At 31.1% G+C, this 21796-nt stretch overlaps 2 protein-coding genes across 11 annotated transcripts; both read right to left on the bottom strand.

Moving 5' to 3' along the window:
- Nucleotides 1-10397: 10397 nt before the first annotated feature.
- On the bottom strand, nucleotides 10398-12700 carry LOC112710219 (NAD(P)H-dependent 6'-deoxychalcone synthase). The gene is made up of 3 exons (XM_025762378.2): nucleotides 12361-12700; nucleotides 11912-12155; nucleotides 10398-10952 (listed from the first exon to the last, which is right to left on the bottom strand). The coding sequence occupies exons 1-3, from the start codon at nucleotides 12681-12683 to the stop codon at nucleotides 10563-10565; spliced, it is 957 nt and encodes a 318-aa protein (XP_025618163.1). The 5' UTR covers nucleotides 12684-12700; the 3' UTR covers nucleotides 10398-10562.
- A 3718-nt stretch (nucleotides 12701-16418) lies between these two features.
- LOC112710218 (uncharacterized) lies at nucleotides 16419-20401 on the bottom strand. 10 transcript variants are annotated; one of them, XM_072202454.1, is made up of 8 exons: nucleotides 20052-20395; nucleotides 19257-19343; nucleotides 18822-19032; nucleotides 18707-18733; nucleotides 18505-18573; nucleotides 18099-18415; nucleotides 17104-17877; nucleotides 16419-16958 (listed from the first exon to the last, which is right to left on the bottom strand). In XM_072202454.1, the coding sequence occupies exons 3-6, from the start codon at nucleotides 18846-18848 to the stop codon at nucleotides 18149-18151; spliced, it is 390 nt and encodes a 129-aa protein (XP_072058555.1). In that variant the 5' UTR covers nucleotides 18849-19032; nucleotides 19257-19343; nucleotides 20052-20395; the 3' UTR covers nucleotides 16419-16958; nucleotides 17104-17877; nucleotides 18099-18148. The 10 variants fall into 10 exon arrangements, 6 of the variants coding, with proteins under 6 accessions (XP_072058555.1, XP_072058554.1, XP_072058552.1 ...); XM_072202453.1 differs by lacking the exon at nucleotides 17104-17877 and having other exon boundaries at nucleotides 19469-20395; XM_072202451.1 differs by lacking the exon at nucleotides 17104-17877.
- Nucleotides 20402-21796: the final 1395 nt, after the last annotated feature.

Raw genomic sequence — 21796 nt, 5'->3', positions numbered from 1 at the left:
GGAACTCAAGGAGGAGTAGACTTCCGACGCGGCTATAAGGAAAACATCTTCACCCAGCTCGAATAGGATGCCTTTTTTTACTGTCCTTCGATTAACTCTATATTAGGTCGTCTCGTACCAAAATTGCTGTTACCTGTCTGTCACAATACCTATCTTGTTCTCCACCATAGTGAAATTAATTTCCAGGTTTCCGACTACACTGACCATAGTAATAAGACCCGGACCGAACCGGCCAGTTCGACCAAAAAATGAGTCAAATAGACTCGGAGCCGGTCCGGTCCAGTATTCGAACCGCTTAAGGAATGGAACCGATCAAGAACGGTAAGAACAATTTAAAGCCGTTGAAAACCCCCCAAAATCGGTTTAAACCGATGTAACCGAACCGTTTAATAGAAATTCCAAAGACCATAAAGATGTAGTTTGAACTTGGGTATTCTTTCTACATGCATGCTCTCCTTGCCACGAAACTATATGTTGTTCCTTGTTATTTTGAATTTTTATTGTTAATTATATAGTAAAATTGCATAATAATTTTCTTAGATATTATTTTAATTTTCTAATTACTTATATTTAAATTAATTATATTTTTTATTATTCATATTTATTAATCTAAATATAATTAAACACGCTTATAAATAAAAAATATCAAATATTTTTATTATTTACAATATAATTATTTTTATATGATTATACGATATTTATTAATACTGTTTTTCGATAATCACATATAGTATATAACGATGTAATAAATATAAAATAATTAATAAGTTATTAAAATAAAAAATATTTACTTTAATATAAAAATAAAATTAAGCAATCTTTATTATGAAAAAATACTAAAATTTTATATACTTATTTAATAATAACTAGATTATAACTTATTGATTATAATTTGTTGCCACTTGATTGTTTTTAAAATATTAGTGAACATATATGTATTTTAATTTTTTAAATTTACGCTTTAGACTATTTTATATTCTAAATTTACGTAGGACCGATTCTGCCGGTTCAACCAGTCACTCATCTTTCGAACTAATAAATCACTAAATCATGGGTCTGACTAGTTCGAACACTTTTTCGGTTCTGACAACTATGACACTGACACAACATGAAACCGGTGAAATCGGGCAAGGACCGGTCATGTCCCGCAACTGACGCCCAACACTCTCCGGCTTCGAGGTAACTGGCAACCCGTTAAACAGCATGTTCCTGAGTTCATGAACTAGTGTCCCGATCCTCGGTCTTCTTCGCGCCCTCATGCTCTTCTTTCCACTGAGCTATGTTGTTCTCACTTATATGTTAATTAGCGATACATTTTATTTTTCATCATTGTTGAAACCTTCAGGAAATTTTTTATTCATATTATTCTTCAAAAAAACATATGGTATGTAACATTATTACAATCATAAACTACCTATTTAGTGTTTAAAATGAATTTATTACCTACGGTGTAAATAACAAATTGTAAAAGTTTTAACACAAAAAAAGAAAACAATGTTTCTGATACTAAGTTCATAGTCACCAGGTTAACACTTGTGCATTATAATATGTTGAAACTTCATTGTTTTTAAAACATTAGCCAAGACATATGCATGTCTTAACATTTATCTTTTGGTCTCCGAGTCTCTCGTATCGTAGAGCTTACATTGGACCGACATTACTGGTTCAACCGGTTACTCACCTATTGAATGCATGAACAAGTGAACCAATTGACTGACCGGTTCAATTTAGGGTTCGGTTACGACAACTACGGTCCCAACGTGAACATGCAGTAACTTTGAGGATTTGGGTTATGACCACACTTGCTATCATCACTTTTGAGCCCCTAAGCTGCCTACTTTCTTTCACCCTGTTTCCCCAAATCTTTGCCTAATTTCACTGGTTCTTGCCAGCTCTCAACATTCACAACACCTGAGAGCTAATTAAATCGCGTCGTTACTCGTTTCTCGGTCCAACCTATTGGCCTAGTCTTCCTAACTTTGCCTCTAAACCCCCCAAACGTCCAACGTAAAACGTACGGTTATAAATAGAAACAATACATCTAAACTGCATCTATACACTATTCACTTCAACATATCTTTACAATTTCCCGTTTTGGCGATACTGCATGAATTATACTGTTATCATTAATGCCAATGTTCTGAAAATCGGACCGGACCGGCCAGTTCAACCCGGTTAACCGAAAATCGGTCATTTAGCCGGTCCGGTCCATGCACAAAACCGCGTTGCAAAAAACCGGCAAAAAAACCAGCCGAACCGGTGGTTAACCAGTAAACCGGGCGAACCGGGCCGGTTTTTATAGGTGCCAGTTTTTCCCCCTACTAGTCAAACGGCGTCGTTTCTTTAAAAAAAAAAAGAAAAAGGGATGGAGAACGCGTGACTTGCTGAGGCTGCCACTCCCAAAATTGAAAACCCAAAGCCAAAATCCCTAATCTCTATTCTCCTTCTCCAAAATCTTCGAAGAAGTGAAGGCTGAAGAGTGAAGAACTGAAGATTGAAGAACCCTCCACCGCCACTCCCAACCATTAGCTCCACTCCCAATCTATTCTCCACTTTCCAACATTGAAGCAGCTTCTGCATACAACGGATCAGAGGATGCCGTGAAGAACACCCGACGTTCGGCCACCTTTGCGCACTGTCGCCGACGTCCGTGCACCATCGCGCACCGTCGCCCACGCTCGCGCACCTGGGTTTCTGGGTTTCTCCGTTTCTGGCTTCTGGGTTTCTGGGTTTCTAGGTTTAGGGCTTCTGGATTTGTGGCTTCTGTTCGTGGCTTCGTGCTGTGTTGTTTTCTGGCTTTTCTTCGTTCTTCTCTTGTGGTAAGATCAGGTTTCTGGCATCTGTTCAGTGTATGACTGTATGCTTTTTCAATTTTTTTTCTGGCTTCTGTTCTTTTTTTTGTATGATTAATCAAATGTGGAATGAATTTGTTGTATACTTGTATGTTGGATACTTGGATTTGAGAATAAAATTGATGCATGTTGAAATTGAAAATTTTGTTCTGCTCTGTTCAAGTCTGCTCTGTTTAGTTATTTTATTTTGTTAATTCTGCTCTATTGAATGCATATAAAACTATAAATTATATGAACTATGAACTATGAATTGATATATTGCCATTGGTCTGGACTCTGGGTTGCTGGCATTCTGAATTTAGATGGAACAGTTACAAAATGATCAACAACAACAACATAATGCTGGACAAGAATCTCAGACAGGTTCCTCTCGAGGAAAATCTGACCCAGCTTGAAAATATTTCACTGTGAAATATGATAAAAATCATAAGGCACAATATACATGTATCTTTTGTTTGAATACTTATAATGATGATTATGACTTCTAGTGGCTTTGTTTAGTTGAAGTATTGTTTGTTGAATATTGTTTCTTTTGGTTGCAAAACATTGTGTTTGTCATTTATGTTCGTTTTAATTTCTTTAGTTACAAACTTTGATATTTGAAGTTGTTTATGACCTTTTAATGATAAATTATGTATTGTTTATTTTGTGAAATTGTTAAATTTTGAATGTTATTAGTTTTGAAATTATTGCATTTAACTTTTTAAAATTATGTATTAAATTTTTTATAATTTTACTCTATATTTAATTAAACTGGTTCAACCCCGGTTGAATCATTAAACCATTGAACCAGTCACTTGACCGGTTCGATAACCGATCCGGTTCTCGCAACCTTGATTAATGTAGTAGTTCCTACTTAGTTCCTGCACAGTAAACGCTATCTTGGGTGAAGAACATGACAGATAGAGGGCGGAAGATCCATCAATCGAGTGACGAATATGGAGACAAATTCAAAGGATGTCTACCAGTCTCTCCTAAATCTCAATCTAAAAAAAAAGCAGATTTCAACCTCTGAGGAACCATTTTCCAACCAGTTTAAACAAACAGCCATTTCACACCATTATAGAAGCAGTATCACTCTCAAACTACGCCTCTAAGTTGATTACCGCAACATGACAATAAATACAGCCACATGCGAGCTATATAGGGGCATCACATGTTTCAATACAATGACAAAAAAAAAACACTGTGTTTTTAGATATCAAGCATTCTGAGGTTTGACCCTGACTTGAGCGTCGTTGTCTTCTTCACAAGTTTCACGCATTGGTCGGACTAACGAGAAACCCATAGCACGGCACACAGGAAACAGGCTTTGCAGGAACCCTTTTTTGGTGTCGACGAGGTATATTTTGGAGTCCAATTATAACCATAATAACAGAGATTATTAATGAAACTCATAATATTAATTAGAGGGTAATGTCAGTGGAAAGTCTTCAACAAATAATAGAGGCAGCTAAAAATACTTTTCAAATTTAGAAAAATTACAACATACATAAAAACCTTATGTGGTAATACAATAATAAAGGATATGTTAATTTTTAGATATAATAAAACTTGTGTTTTAACGAACAATAACATAAAAAGTCAAACATTACCTAACATAAGATGTAACAATATAGAAATTTCGCAAAACTATAGAAACCAATAGAGTAATTAAACCTAAAAAAATATACATTATTGTTATAAAGAAATAGTTAAAGCAGAAAAAATTATGACAAAAGGCATTGGTTCTAGAATAATGTTCATGAGTTATAAATAAAACATGCTATACATAATATTATAATAAGGTCTATCAAAATACAAGAAAAAAGTAATATATATAGTTATTAAAAAGTTATAATCTTGTAATTATTAACAAACTTCACCATAAGTAATAATTAATTATTGGAAAAGTATACGGAACCAAAAGGAGACCAGCCAAAAAATAAACAAAACCACATTAATCTTAATTAATTCAATTTTATTTAATTTTCAATATTTGTTATTAATTGCCGTGCTAAATGAAATCACCCCTTGACCAATATGTTTCAAAAACCCAAAAACCACTCCTGTGATCACGGAGCACAAAATCAAGCCCGATTCAAACTTCCGCTTTCCTTTAGTCAAGCCCGACTCAAACTTCCTCTTCCATTTGGTGGCGCAATGCATGGTTCTCTCTACATATCATTGACGGCGCCAACCTCCTCTGTCAGACCATCCAAGTACCGCTCCATTTTCAAGTGAAGTATACGCTTCCCAATTATTCATCCTATCGCGGCGGCTACGGTGCATGATTCGGTATTGGTTACATTAGCGATGCCAACCTCATCCAGTCAAACAATCAAAGACAAGGCTACGTTGCAACACTTCCGGAAGAGAGCATCTTCCATGGCGTTTTCACCCCCTGAAGGAGGATCGATTAGTACATTGATCAATCCAACATAAGGCGATGAACAATTCAGTGTGGGTGAATTAGGCATTCAAGAGCAAGAAGGGTGGAAGGTATGTTGCATTAGCTTCTCCTTGGTTGTTAGAAATTTTGTAACAATGTGGTATTTGAAGCATTGTTATTCATGCTAATTAGATTTTTTTTTTACTTCAAAAAGTATATTTATTTGAAAAATTCTGGCACAGTTATATATTGAGCTGAGCAAAGTATGCTTGAAAATTACTACTAAATACTTACCAGCATGTGTGAATCATTAGAATTGCCATCATTAAAGTATGCTTGACTCCCAGATTTGTGATGCAATTTTTTTATGGTTTTTATTGGACTCGTTCATTATATAGTAAGGAATGTTCTTAACTTGACAATGATTTTTTCCGGTTTCTTTAATTAAAGGTCGACGAAATTACCGATGTCGTTGTGACTAGAAAGGATGAGCTGGACGACGGACATGAGGTTTGAATGTGCTATGTTGATGTTTCTAGTTCATGCTAATTAGATATTTTTTAAGCGACATTAGACCTTTCACTGTGTTAATTTTTTATTATTGATTAAGAAAGAACATGTGCTCTTTTTGGTAGTAGTTATGCCTTGGCAAGATTTTTATGAGAATATGCTTTGATTTTACTCTTCATTTACTTCCTTAGGGTAGGATACATCAATTCGGCACATGCTCTTTTCAGTATATAAACAGATATTTTTTTAATTTATTTTATCAATGAGTTAGAAGTGAGGTCGTCATGTTGTTTATAAACGGCACTCTTATGCATTTGTTTTTTTTTTTGACAGACCTTTACGCGAATCGACGGAAGTGGGTTCTAATATTCTTCAAGAGTGAATTTTGGGCAGGCATAAGGAGTACACAGCGTAGTGAAAGTATGCACGCATTTTATGGTGGATACCTGCATTGTAAAAGTGGTTTGGTTCAGTTCATCCATGAATACGACAATGTTCTTGAAACCAAGGAGCAAAAGGAGCTGGAAGATGATGCTGCGGACTCGAAAGGAGTCATCCCATTTATAGGGAGCAGGGGCATTGCGAGACAATTTCAGCAGGAATACACCAGTAGTATGTTCAGGATTCTTCAACTGGAGGTAAGAAAAAAAACCGATTGCGTAGTTCGATCAATTGAACAAAAGGGAGATACAATTTCTATTACAGTGGACGAGCAGAAGGTATTCTAGGGAAAGCCTGTCTACCATACTTCCAGGGTCGACTTTGACCCTTTGAGTCGAAAGGGTCAATGCAAGTGCAACAAGTTTGAAGCCAGTCTACCATACTTTCATCATTAACACGATTGTTGTTATCTTTTCCCCATTTATCGTTTATTAAGGTTTTAAATAAACAAATTGTCACATAGTTGTTCGCAAAAATTAAATGTTTAAATCCGCCGTGAAAACGGACTAAGAGAATTTAAAAAAAGGAACAAAATGCATTGATATCTAAATGAAGTGCATGCAGTCGCTAATGCATAACACATGAAACAAAAAAATCATATACAAAACCATCCATTTTACAATGAGAAGAAACATCCGAGTCCATACCAAAGACACCATCCACTTAAAATCCTACCTACTATAGCCTGATCACGACTGAAGTCCGTGCAATGCGTTAATTTCCAGCAATTTCACAATTCCAGCATTAGAAAACAATGATAAAAAAAATAAAGAACACCTCCATTTAGTAAACACCACGCGAGTTAATGCACAGAAGTGCCAGTTAAGCATAGACATGACCAAAAGGGTTATATACACCGATCAGAGTTCACTCAATATTATCAATATGCAATGAATTGCTTAATCAACTACTGACATCACTAACTTGGAAAAAAATGGCTTGAGAATCATAAAATAACTAATATATGAAACCTGCTGACGAGTATCTAACAAAACACGAGCCACTCACTCATCAACGAAGTACTAATAAGTTCACATGCTTTAAACATGCCAAAATATAAAATAGATCCAGAATGATCCAATTTACAAAGTAAAAGAAACATCCCAATTCCTAGCTCAAGCACCATCCACTCAGAGGTTTACGATTGATTGTCACCATCAACTTGAGAAAATCAGCAACATGAGATGATAAACCTGCCAGCGAAAATAGGATTTATCAGGCTCCACGAAACTAGTTTAAGCTGGAAGGGTAGACATCATTTTACCTTTTTCCCCATGTTGGATGGGTTTCACTTCAAATCAATCCTGCTGAGATCTTACAAGAAACAGCCCCTCAAAATTGCATATAGAAAAATAGCAACAATTTCACCATCCAAAATACGGTCATTTCAAAAACTAAATGAAGAAAAAACAGCTACTTGAACAGTGATTATTCAATTCTTAATTGAAGTTGATGTGCTTAGAATTATGGATATTCTCTAGTAATTAACAAGGCTTTCAAAGGCTGAAAAAGTAAGCAAAATGAAACCAATGATACATAAACAAGTAAATCAGTAAACAATAAAAAAAAGAAAAAGAGAAAGAAGAAGAAAACAGTAGTGCCAATTTCAAAACCAAGCCCATCTGCAACTCCCAATCAAAGCATAAATATACAGAGATGCGGAGAAAGGAACTCTTTTTTCCATCCCTTTGATAATCGAAACATGATGCAACATAACATCACCATCTTATGACAAATCAGAAGAAAACATAATAAAATTTCCATACTTTCAAGAACTTGTCAAAATCTGAATTAAAGCAGAAACACTCTATTTATAATAAAATTGATCTCATCTCATTAATTATCTCTAATGTAAAATCAAATTTAAGATCATTTTATTCTATTTCAACAACCAACCCCACATTTAAATTCACACTGTATTTTCAGCATGCAAACCTTTTAAATCAATATTCCAGTTGCGGCAAGAAAGTCACATTGTAGTGACTTATTTCTGTTCACGCGTAGAAATGGATGGCATATACGTAGTGAACCCGCTGGAATCTTCTTTTTATTTTTTCCTTAAGGAAGACTCAAGTCAATTGATGACCCCGTAAAAGGATGAGAACCAGGAAATTACATTACATAGATAGTTTGTGAGAAGTCAAAAAGACCAAATTAATGTTATTTCTTCCCCTTTATTTTTTCTTTCTTCTAAAAAAGCAGTGTATTCTTTTAGTAACAAATCATTCACACAAATATCCAAAATTATACACTCAAATAAACATTAACAAATCATACACTCAAATATCCAAAATTATTCCACATAAACGTCCCCTAATTTAGCAATATCAAAGAACATCTCATATGAACACCATTCCTAGTCTCTAAACCAAAGAGCAGAACAGAAACATCTAGCCTTTAACAACTACAATTACAATATCCAACCCAGGTAAAAGTAATATCCAATCTGTACCAATTGCAACATCCATGACCCTTGCCCCTTTACTTTTGTATTTTCCTATCTTCCCTTTTTGAGAGATTAATTAGAATCCACCCAAATTCAATTAGGAATCAATAAACATACTTACTTGTGACCAAGATTTTGTAACACTCCAAAAATATGAAAAACATGCAGCTGCTATATTTGCCAAGGACCAGTGATGCTCCAAAATTGTGTTACCTAAACTGTACAACCTGGAAAAGAACATCCATCGAATTAAAACTCACACGAACCACTACAACAAAACCCTGTCCAATTCCATTTTCAAAACATGCATAGGAAGTCAAAGGGAACATCTACTATACTTACCAATTAGTGAGACGAACGGGGGTTTTCAGGATGGAGAAGTGGAGGTCCACCGGCGAGTAGCGCAGCTGCACCACGTAGCTTCGGCAGCGCCGAAAAAACCCACATGCAATAGCAGAGCGGCGTCGCTCTTGTTCCAATTTTGGAGGCGCGATGGTCGGGGAGGCTAGGCACGGCGTCGCAGCGTCTGGAGAAGTGAGGGAAGAGGGTTGCGCTCAGGTAGCTTTAGTGGAGTCGCGAAGGCCAGAACCGCTAGGAGCGCCGTCGCGGTGTCCGGAGAAGAGAGGGAAGAGAGTTGTTGCGCGATGGTTCCGGAGGCGTGGCGCGGGTGTAGATGATTTTCAAATCCTGTGTGGTAAAACGGTGAAAGGAGGTAGGGTTTTTGGGGAGGGTGAATATGGTTTACCCTGGGTCATTTTTGGATGGTGCTGATGTGCATTGGGCTATTGGGTCCCAGTCCAGACACATTTGGCTGAATTTTGGCTGATGTGCTTTTGGTTCCCTAGCAATACTCTTAATTATTAACAAATCAATCGCGCTAAGTAACCAATAGGATCTAATCAATAATAAGCCAATAAATATTTTTAAATTACAAAATATACTAATTAATTATTATTAATTAATAATTATTTAAATTTTATTTTTTAAAAGATACAAAATTAATTATTATTGATTATCACTTCTCACTCTAATTCACCTTTTACCATTAATTACACAAATCCTAATTCTTCTTTAAAAAAAAATCGAAACTAAAAAAAAAACAAAATATAAGATAAAAATTGTCCAAATTTTAAGAAAAAAAACATACAAAATATAAGAAAAAGAATCATCTAAATTTAAAAAAAACCATATAAATATAAAAAAAATAATCCAAAACTAATAAAAAGAATCATCCAAAATTTAGAAAAAAAAAACATAAAAGATAATTAAAAGAATCATTCAAAAAATTAGTTATAAATGTGATTAGGATAAATGTAGATAGAATTTTTTTAAAATTTAAAATTTTAATTTTTAAATTTTTTTATAAAATTTAAATTATAATAAAGTTGGCTTATGTTAATTTATAAGGGAGTTATTTTTCTATACTTTTTGTATTTTTTTTATAAATAACATTGTGTAGCGAGATGTAAAGAAATTAATATCAAAACATGTTACATTAGTATGTTTGATGCTAGATATATTATATATCAATTATTTTTAATATAATTTTTTTTATTTTTCACTTGTCCGATAAAGCAAAGATTAATTCATTATAAATTTAAATTCTATTAAAAAATTTATTATTAACTAATATGTTATAACATATACAAAACAAAATTTAAATCACCGATATTTATTTAAACGGATTAGCTCATAAACTAACGAGACAAACCCAAATTTATTTTTTAATATAAATATAAAAGATATATAGAAAAAGACAGGAATATCATTGAATTATTGAGAACATACAAGTCCCTTTATTTGAAGACTATTTGTCTTCGTATTTTATTACAGTTCCACACAAGACAAAGACAAACTAAAGATGCAAAATATATAATAACTAAACATAAATGTTAATTTTTATTTTTTAAAAATAAAATAAGAATTTAATACATAACATTATCTAATTTTCTCCATCCCAAAGATTTTCAGCAAATTCGAATCCAGCGGGACCGTTCTTCACTTTGCGCTCTTGTTTAATTTGATTAATCTTTTGATAATCATCATTTGTAAGTGAAAAGTCAAATATTTCCAAGTTCTGTTTGATTCTCTCTTTGTTGTAACTCTTCACTGCAAAAGTTACACCTTGTTCATAGAGCCATCTAAGACTTATATGAGCAACTGTTTTTCCATGAGCATGTGCAATTTGCTTCAATAATTCATTGTCCATAACATGATTACCACCCCAAAAGGAATCTTTAGCTCCCAAAGGAGAATATGCAGTTACCACAATACCCTTAGTTTTGCAGTATTCTCTTAAATTCTTCTGCTGCCAGCAAGGATTCAATTCCACCTGTTGGTGATTGGTTTAGCACGTATTTAATTTAGTAACTATTAATGAATGAATAAAATTAAAAATAAATATTCTTTTCGGTTTTTTATTATTTGTTTATAGGACAAAGCGACTTTTTATAGTTCAAGTGTAATCAGCCTTCAACCATTCAAGTAATTATTGTCTAACCAATTTCCAAACATTCAAATAATTTGTCTAAACGAATCCTGTATCAAAATCCACTTAGACCAATCACTTAAATTATTGGAAATCAGATTGAATTTTATTTTTTAGTTATAACTAGTTGCTTTAGCCATCAAATAAATACAATATAGAAATAAGACTGAAAAAGATATTTATCTATAATTAATATTTGGGAGTCGCTCAGATAAAGATGTCAAAAACGTCTTTTTTTGTTAAAATATTTTTTAATAATTAAAATTTAACATATATAATCGATTAAACTGTGTTATTTTTCTTTAAATTAGCCAAATAAATTAGTTTATCAAAAAAATTAATAAATTAAATTTTAAATTGGTCTAAATTAATATTTTTTATAAAAAATAATTACAATATTCCTATTATAAAAAATAACTAAATACTTTTATTATATATATATATATATTAATTTTAAAAACTCTAAATTCTAATCCTATGACGACAAAAAAAAAACTAGAATTTAAGATTCTCAAAATTAATATAAATAATAGAAATATTTTAGTTATTTTTTATAATAGGGATATTGTAGTATTTTTTATAAAAAATAATATTAATTTAGATCAATTTAAGATTTAATTTACTATTTTTTCAGTTAAATTAATTTATTTGACCAAATTTTAATAAAAATAATATGATTTAATTAATTATATATATTAAATTTTAATTATTAAAAAACATCTTTAAAAAAAATATTTTAACGTTTTTATCTGAACGGTTCCTTAATATTTATGTGTGTAACTATATATTAAAAGTTTAATTACTTGATTAACCGCAGGAGGAATAGTAGCAAAAGAGAGGAGATTTTCAAGCTTTTTGCAAGAGAAGTTGCTGACTCCAATTGATTTAGTGAGACCCAAGTTTTGGCATTCTTGCATTGAGGTCCACACACCCTTCAAGTCAAATGGCAACAAGTCATCTTCATCGTAAGGAAATTTCTTCAGCTCAGGCTCTGTAGTCAGTGGCCAGTGGATTAAGTAAAGGTCCAAGTATTCTAATCCAAGAGTCCTGCGTAAATGCATCAAGATATAAATTAACATGTCGACACGTGTTATATATATGTGAAACAATTAAGCTGCATATGAATTATTGAACGATTTTCAATTATCATATTCACATGAAAATATTAACACCCACATTAATATTTTTTTTAATTGACATGAACATATATTGATACAAGGTAATTAGAGTCATAATGTATCTTGATTCTTACTTAAGTGAATTTTGTAGAGCAGGAAGAACAAGATGGGGATGATTATCGGACAACCATAACTTGGAAGTGATAAAAAGTTCATCCCTAGAGCTTATGAGACCAAGTTTAAGAGCTTCAGTAATGGCCTCTCCGAGAGCTTGTTCGGAGCCATAAATGGAAGCAGTGTCAAAGTGCCGGTAACCGAGCTTGACGGCCTCAATCACGGCCGCTTTGAGAGTGTCGCTGTCATTCGACATGGCGGCAGTTCCAAAGCCGATGACCGGCATGGTGAATGATGATTGTAGGACAACATTTGGGACCACCACATTTGTTGTTAGAGACATGATATTTGCACAAAAAATGTATCTAAAGGTGAAGGTGCAACATCTCTTTTATAGGGTAGAATGGTAATTAGCCGTTGCGGATGTGCATGCATCTATTTGACATTGACCAATATAACATAAATTAGTTGCCTTGTTAGGAGATGCTCACAATCCGCACGCACATCCAACAATAATGTATTGCCTTATTAAGGACTGCTCAAAATCCGGACGCATTCATATCCCATGCATTGCATACCACCTACTTCCAGAATGTTATAACAACTTAACGAGAGTACGGATACTTTGTCGAGTTGTTGTTTTATATTTATAATATATTTTAGATGTAATATTTATTTGATATGGTGTCTTCAGTAAAAATTAAAAAATATTTTTTTAGACACATTTTTACACACTAAAATATCATTAAGTATCGACATATTTAATTTTATTTTTAACATATATTTTTAAAATTAATTTTAAAATAACATATGTTATTATTTATTAAAACAAAATTATTTTAAATAAAATTAAAAAATACATTAAAAATATTTATTAATATTAATAAAATATAAAAAATTATTATATAATTTTTAAATATTTTATATTATATATATATATATATCGTATTTTTGTGTCTCATAAAATATTAAAATTATTGTGTCTTATGTCATCGTATTTTATATTTGTGTCAATGTCCTAACTTCATAGCATATATCAATCTCGTCTACATCTTTTATAGTAAATACGGTTTTGATTTTCTAATTTTTTTCTTATTAATCAAGCACATATTTTCTTTATTTTGTTAATTAAAAAAATAATTTGAATACACAATTAATTAATAATAATAATATTTATACGAGTATAAAGAGTATTTAGTATATGAATAATATTTTTGTACAGTACTAGTTTAAATTGCTCAACAATACAGATAAATTTCTGTTCAATTTATATTTTTATTAAGATTTTTTAAGTTTTTTATTAATCTATTTAATTTATATATTTTATTATTCAATATGTTATATTTTTATATAAATATTTTTCAATAATTACTAAAACAATACATTTAAATTACAACTTATGTGATTAACAAAAATTAATATGTTATAATATATATAATAATATAATTATGAATGAAATATTTAAAATAAAAACATTATAAATTAAATAAGATAATTATTATTATTATTATTGTTGTTGTTGTTGTTGTTGTTGTTGTTGTTGAAAGTGAGAAATAAGAAAGCAAGAGGACATGTATGTATTACTATTTTACTAGTTATTCTAATATATCGTTAAATAATATAAGCAGCTAGCTTCAAATATATATTTCACAATTCAAATAATATATTTTTACCACAATACAATACAGATCCAATAAATGAAAAACATAAAAATAATAATAAAAAGAGTTTTATAATTGGCAAAATAACCTTAAAATGAAAATATGATGAATTCATGTCAAATTATTATAACTATTAATTTATTGTCTAAATAAAACACACCTACAAAATTTGTACATACATGGAGGGGGTAATAAGTAAGACTTCTTCGTAAGTTTATTTAAACATTAATGTGTTTAGTTAAACATTAATGTATTCTGTATATTATTATGAGATGAATATTATTTTAATCTTTATAATTTGAGGTAAAAATTGAATTCGTTTTTATTTTTTTTTATTTAAAATTGCCCTTAAAGTTAAGTTTAGTCTTAAAACCATCCTTTTCTAATTTTTTGGAAAAATTACCCTTCTATTTGTTATTATTAGTTGTAACATTTAAAATAAATAAATAATAAATAATGATATATTGAAGTAGTTGAACGACAAATAATATTATAATACTAATATATTTAAAATTTAAAATAAATAAATAATATAATATTGATAACATTAACGCTTTTAAAAATATAACATGTAGACTATAATATGAAGAATACATTCACGATAAAATATATCTTTAGGATATTAATGAGTTCAATTTTATTTATGTACTAATAGTTTCAATAGCAAAATTTTATTGGGACAATGGAGCCATGGTTTCCTAAAATTTTTATAAAAGATATAATAGTAAAATAGTCTCTTATAAATCAAAGTGAAGTTTTTAGCCGCCCAATGGTTTCTCTTGAAGGGTTCATGTTATAAAATATTTTATTCATTCATTTAATTATATTTATTTTTTATTATTAATATGATGATACAAAATTAAAATCAAAAGAAATTTGTTTTATTCATAAAAAATTGATGATTAAAATAATTTATTTAAGAGTTATCTATATCCTTTATATGAACTTAAAAGAAAAATCTAAGATCACACAAAATCTAATTCACTAACTAATTAAAATAAAGTTAAAAATATAAAGTAAATTAAATATTCAAATAACTCAAAATATAAGCTAGTAATAAAATATTGAATAATACTTGTTATATTGCTATATTAAATATAAACATTTTAACTTTTTATGAAAGACGTGAAATAAAAAATAATTTTATCAATTTGATTGTGTTGAGTCACCAGAAAGACTTTTAATATTTCACTTTAAATATTTTTAAATTATCAGATTGATTAACCATCGACTTCTAATACCACTTGTTAACCATCGACTTCTAATACCACTTGTTAACCATGGACTTCTAATACCACTTGTTGGATTACCGTAAGAAGTTTTTGATTCCCGAAGAGATTTTAGAAAAAAACCAAGCGAGAAAACATAAGATTTTAGAAAAAAACCAAGCGAGAAAACATAAGATGAGAAGACATCACATCCAACTCAAAACCTTAAGGTCGCACAACTAGAAAATTATTTAATACAGACAAATTTGATCTTTATTACAGACGAATTTTTTGCTACCGATGAAATTACCGACGGATTTGTCCCTTGTAAAAGCCTCGTCCAAAATTATTTACCAACAAATTTTTTTCGTTGGTAATTTACCGACAAATTTTTACCAGTTAAGCTTATTTGTAAAGCTTATTTTTATTAAAAAAATATTAATAAAATTTCTTTTTTTTATTCTTTTAAATATGTTTACTCTTAAAATAATATTAAACATATTTTTCTTAAATAATAAATTAAAATAATATAACATATATGATAATTATTAGTTGAAATAAAACATAAAAAGAATATTAATTATTTATTTCTTTATTTTTGCGGATACGCGGATATGCGGATAGCAACATAAAATCCGCAATCCGATCTGATTAGTGTGCGGATCGATCCGATCCTAAAACCTTGCGGATCGGATCCATATCCGCAATTTTCGGATCGGATTCAGATAAACACCGCGGATATACGAATCGGATCCGATTCATGAATATCCCTACTTCCAAAAAAAAAAAAAACTCTTCATCATCATCATCAATAAGAAAGTGGCTCTGCACATAAAAAAGGTACTATGATATAAGAAAATAATCTTGTTCTTAGAATAATTTATATGATTTGTATGATATAGATGTTACTTTTACCTTCCACTCCTTAAACCAACCAAGTTTTATATATAAAGAATAGCTTTCCAATCTCATAAGTCATAACATATCCAGAAAAAGTCCTATATACATATACACTAGATAAATGCCAGACGTTTGATCCAATCCAAACAATAAGTTATGCAATGCAAGCATTACACACCAACCAAATAATCCAAACAATAAGTTATGCTTCACCGTATGTACCTTAATTAGAAGCTAATATTTAGCAACGCATCCTAGTTATCCAAATTTGATGTGAGTTGGAGGATATTAATTTCAATAAGAAAGAAAAGAAGTCAAATATAACATACTAAGATAAGTAGGGTTATAAAATTATTCACCTTTATGCCAATTCAGAAGAGGGTGCAACCAGTGACTAAAAACAACAACAATGTATAATTGCATACAATTAATTTATTGATTGGTTTTGAAAAATTGTTTAAAATAATTATTTAATTTTAAGAAAGTAACCCAAAAAAAAAGCTCCATCCAAAAGCTGTCATGAAAGCATTTTGGTTGGAGTTATATGAAGCAATGGTCCCCAAACCAATGGTTAGCAATTTCATGTAGAAGTACTAAAAATATCACACTCCAAGCTCTTGCATAGTTCAAAGTTAATCTTGTTCAGTCATAACTATAAGAAACTTGCAGCAAAATCCCATTTGCCAAGTCATGTAGGAGGCTGAAGGCTCTTTCTTCCAGTATAAATAGAACTCGAGATACTTCCACTTACTCAAAAACCAAAAAATATAATAGGAGAAAAGTTCAAAGTCATGTAGCCAAAAAAGGGAGAAATCACCTTGATGGGACAGATCCATTTTGAGTTTTGAACTGTTCAAAGGAGTAGAATACAAATAAGAATTACAACAAAATTAATAAAGGAGTGAACATTTAAGATAAATAAGGATTCTAAATTTTTTTTAACAGAAATTGAACTAGGCAAAGCAATTACAACTAGAATGTGAATACAATATACCTCTAGCAACATTATCTCTAAGTCCCAGCTTAGTAAACTCAATGCATTCTTCAGGTAGCGTTTGGTTACTGAGACATAGACACTGAGACATAGACACAGTGGTACACGGTGACACATGTCTGCTGTTTGGTTTGGTGAGACACAGATTTTCGAAGGACACGGGAGGACACGGATGGACACGGAGACACTAAATTTGTGTACCTCCAATTTGGTGAGACACTGAGACACAACTTGTGAGACACTAATTTTTTACTCTTTTACCCTTATTGAGTTTTTAAAATTTGTCTTCTTATCTTCCCAAATCTTTTTTTTTTTCTCTTTCTCTTTTAGATTCTACAACTAAATTTACTTTTCTATTTTTTTTCAAAAATAATTTGTACATTTAATTTTTTTATTTATTTAAATTTTGATTAATCTTTGATAAATTCTGAACTTTAATTTTCTATTTTTTTTCAAGAATAATTATATATTTAATATTTAAATGATAATTTAAGATGGTATTAGAAGAAATAAAAAATTATTAGAAGAAATAAAAATTTAATGGTGATGGCATGCATTGTTTGGGATAATAGGTGTATTGTAATGGTGGTAAAACTTGTGGTTGAATGAAGGATAATTCAGTCTTTTTTAAATATATGTGTCTTGTTTCTTATTTTTGCCAAACACAATACATAGACACAAATATTTTATGTCCATGTCTTTAATGTCTGTGTCTCTGTGTCTATGTCTCATCAAATACATCAACCAAACAGAGCCTCATATAACAAATTTAACCTATAGTTAGGATAAATGTGATTATTAATTACTGCATGAAGAAAATTACAAATAAAATTGATGGATCCTCTTTCCCTGCCCAACCCACATATTCAAGGGGTATTAAATAAGTGCAAAATGAAATCTCATATTAAATTGGTGATCCTTAGAATTAAAATCTCATATCTCATATTTAATTGCCAAGAAAAACTTAGCAAGGGATGCATAAAGTTAATGCTAACCTTCTCAATAAACGAAGCAGGGTAACATTGGTAAGTCTGCTCAAATGATGTCACATGATATTCATATCCATCAAAAAACTGTGACAAGTGTAGAGCCCAGTAGATAGATAAATTAAAATTATACCACAAGACAATATCATCATCAGCAATATCAATATCAATATCAATATCAATATCAATATCAATATCAATATCAATATCAATATCAATATCAGCAATATCAATATCAATAGTAATGCAGTGAGCTTATAGAACCCAAAGGGAACAGGGCAGCTGACTTCCATGTGCTGATAATATTGAAACTTAAATCCAAGAATCTGTGAAGCATGAGATTGCAACAAAAAAAAAATTAAAATTTGTCTAATCAATATCAGATATTGAAATAAGAAAAACTTAGAACAATAACCTTGGGAAAAATAGGAATCAGCTCTAGAAACACACTGTTATCGGGTTGAAGTTCAAAACACTCAAGAACCTGACCAACAAATATCAATAGCGAGGTAAAACATAAAATGAGAACATCAAAGAGAGCAGCTGCTAAATACAATAAAGACATCAACAGAAATTCAAAAGAATGGCTGATGTGGCGGGCCTAACCTTGTCCTCACCTCAGCCATGAGTAAGTCCTTGGGTATCTGCATAAGAAAAAACATTCATTAACTACATAACTTACTTACTATGGACAAGTGCAACTTAGTTACATAACTATAATTAGAGGAATACCCTGCAACTTGGCCATTTGTGTGCCATGGCCTCCAATCATCTATGATGTAGCAGTTTAAAGATCTTATCCATGCTTCAGTTGCCAAGTAAGGAATCAACATGTCATGATCGCCGCTGTATATCAGTGAACAGTAACCTTTTTTACTGAGCTTCACATGATATGGAAAGCAGAACTGAAAATAGTCTGGCTCATTCATTTAGTGAAGCAGAACTGAAAATTCAAAGGTAAGCAAATGCATGCTCAGCATAGGAATGACAATTTAAGATTAAAAATAACTACTCAAATCTCAATGCCGTTTACTACTATAATCAGATTAATGACTTCATATATAGCAAGAAGAAACACCTACTACATTGGAAAATAAATAGTGTGTGATAAAAACAGGAAGGGACGGTTAGTACTAGAATAGTAGAATTCATGGTGATAGAACATACTCTTCATTTTGGCTATGAACAGCAATGGTAGGAAAGAGTGGACCCTTCATGTCCTTGTAAACTGTGCCAACAACTTGCCCATTTTTACTGACATAAAACACAAAATCTTGTTATGTAACAGAAACAGAAAGAGAAATGGAAAAAGAAAAACCTAGTGGTTGTGGAAATTACTGGCATAAAACACAAAATCTTGTTATGTTGATATTGCTCACCCCGTTGCTGTTGCTGTTACTCTCACTCATCGCAAACCCTAGCTCCCTTGATTCTACACGATTCTTTGTTTTCGGTGTTATCTCTAATTCTATTGTGCACTCAATTCCATTCAATTACACAGTAGCGGAATCAATAGTTTCGTCTCCCTCCCTAGTCCCTACGCCCCTAAACCTTTCGTTTTAATTCGTCATTCAGTTACTCACCTCACCGAGTCACTGTCTCTCTCTCTCTCTTTCTCTCTCCTATTTCTTCCTCATTTTCTTCCCAATTCCTGTTTACCAAACAATGCCTTAGAAACCGTCTCTCCTATTTCTCAGCTATTCAAAATCAAAACCTAATCTAATTCTATTTTAACCACCTACAAATCCACTAATCAAAAAGCAAATCTAACTAAACTGATTACTAAAATTAAACTAACTAAACAAAATTAATTAAACTCAACAGAAATTAAAAAATTTTAAAACTAAAACCTGAAAGCAGAGACAATCAAAATAAGGCAGAGGAAAAGAAGGATGTCCAGATCTTTACGGTTCAAACAGGAAAAAAGAGAAAAATAGAACCACGGTTAACGGTGAAACTGACTTGCGCGAAGATAGCCGCGGCATTGACTGGAGAAAACGATGGCTGTGGCGCTGAGAAGATATGCGAGCCAGAACTGAGGGGGATAAAAGGAGAGAGCGAGGCACGGCAGTGGTGGAGCTTGAGTTTGCTTTGTTTTGCGAACGAGAAAGAACGAGAGAGACAGAGACTGTGTTCTACTGGTTCGGTGTTTAAAAAAAGAAGAGAAGAAAGAGAAGGTAGCTGCTGCGGTTAGGGTGGCCGGCGGTGGCGCTGTGAGTGAAGAAAGGAGAAGAAGAAGCTGGTGCGATGACGGAGAGAAGAAGAAAGTTTAGCTAGTTTGAGTTCCATTATTTTAAATTACAAACAGTTTTTTTTCCTGTAAAAATTTAATAAAATACAATATTTTTATTTATTTAATTATGGATAGATTTTTTTTACTATTTTTTACAAAAAATTAATTTTTTTATAGAAGTATTGACGGATTCCTTTTTCTATTTGTAATTTATATTAGTTTATTTTTTTGTTTCTGACAAAAAAAATTCACAAATTTTGTCTGTATTTTTGTGGAATAAAATTTATCAAAAATATACGTCTATAATAACTAATCTTTTAATAGTGATGATGTTAAGTTAATGATTTCTCATCTTTTAAATTTTCCACTCTTTTTTATTTTTTCAGTATGAAACTAATTTATTATACTCTTTACATTTGCTAATTAGCAGATTGATCATCAAATTTATCATTTATTCTACTTAATTTGGTTAATTAAACTCGATTTTTATTTTTCGTTTTCAAATTGATGAAATGAAATATGAGATGTAGAGATTCCATAAAAAAAGTACAAATGTTAAAAATAACTAATTAGGATAAGATTGAATAGTTTATACTTTATAGGATATTTAATAAGTTTACCACAAATTTATAATGCCAAAAAACAGATAAATTTTATTATGACATAAATCTCTCAAAAAAAAAAAATATACAGTATATAATTGGTTAAACAACTTAAATTTATATATATATATATATCAAGTAAATACTAAATATACATTAATTAAGAATTAAATTAATACACACCTGCATGTAATTTGTAAAAGTTTTAATTCTTGCCATTTTGTTGATGAATCAGGACTAATGATCAAGCATGAATGTATCATTATTTTATATGTTAAAGAGAAAAGCTCTACATACAAGTCATTAGGGCTTGTATGCTTTACAAGTTCATTAAGCAATAAATCCACAAAACGCGCTGCATGCTCTACGTCCAATACACGCGCTATATAAAGATCCCGCGTATATGTAACTACCAAATTTAAAAGATTTGTTTCCTTCTTCGTTCTCCTTATCGTTCTTCTTCTTCTCGTTCTTCTTCTTCTCGTTCTTCTCTCCTTATTTCTAGATTTGTTTTCTTCTTCGTTCTTCTTCTCGTTCTTCTTCTTCTCGTTCTTCTTCTTCTTGTTCTTCTCTCTTTCTAACTCTAGCTTCGTTTTCTATCGATTTTTGTTTACTGAAATCAAAGTTTGGATTCGTTTTGAAGATAATGGATGATTTAACCTCAGATTCTCAGCTGAATCAGGGGGAAGTGGATTATGAATTTGAATCTAACGAAGTTCCTGAGGTTTGATTTACATACGTTTACTCTGAATTTTGTTGCAGTAATTTGTATAGCATTGTGTAGCTGAATAATTCGTGAACATTGACTGTGAGACTAACACGTCAACATAAATCTGTGGATTGAATGTAATGTATTTGATTGATTATCTGGA

Source organism: Arachis hypogaea, chromosome 9, assembly GCF_003086295.3.
Source record: "Arachis hypogaea cultivar Tifrunner chromosome 9, arahy.Tifrunner.gnm2.J5K5, whole genome shotgun sequence".
NCBI lineage: Eukaryota > Viridiplantae > Streptophyta > Magnoliopsida > Fabales > Fabaceae > Arachis > Arachis hypogaea.
The sequence above is the reverse complement of the archived record's forward strand: the minus strand, read 5'-3'. Positions and strand labels throughout refer to the sequence as shown.

Excerpts from the sequence above, each read along its gene's own strand:
- LOC112710219 (XM_025762378.2), bottom strand. The coding sequence starts at position 12,683 with ATGTCTCTAACAACAAATGTGGTGGTCCCAAATGTTGTCCTACAATCA. Across the intron at positions 12,156-12,360 it reads GCTCTACAAAATTCACTTAA|GACTCTTGGATTAGAATACT; the intron begins GTAAGAATCAAG and ends GCATTTACGCAG. Across the intron at positions 10,953-11,911 it reads TTCCTCCTGCGGTTAATCAA|GTGGAATTGAATCCTTGCTG; the intron begins GTAATTAAACTT and ends AATCACCAACAG.
- LOC112710218 (XM_072202453.1), bottom strand. The coding sequence starts at position 18,848 with ATGGCACACAAATGGCCAAGTTGCAGG. Across the intron at positions 18,734-18,821 it reads ACAAATGGCCAAGTTGCAGG|ATACCCAAGGACTTACTCAT; the intron begins GTATTCCTCTAA and ends TTTCTTATGCAG. Across the intron at positions 18,574-18,706 it reads AGGACTTACTCATGGCTGAG|GTTCTTGAGTGTTTTGAACT; the intron begins GTGAGGACAAGG and ends TTTGTTGGTCAG.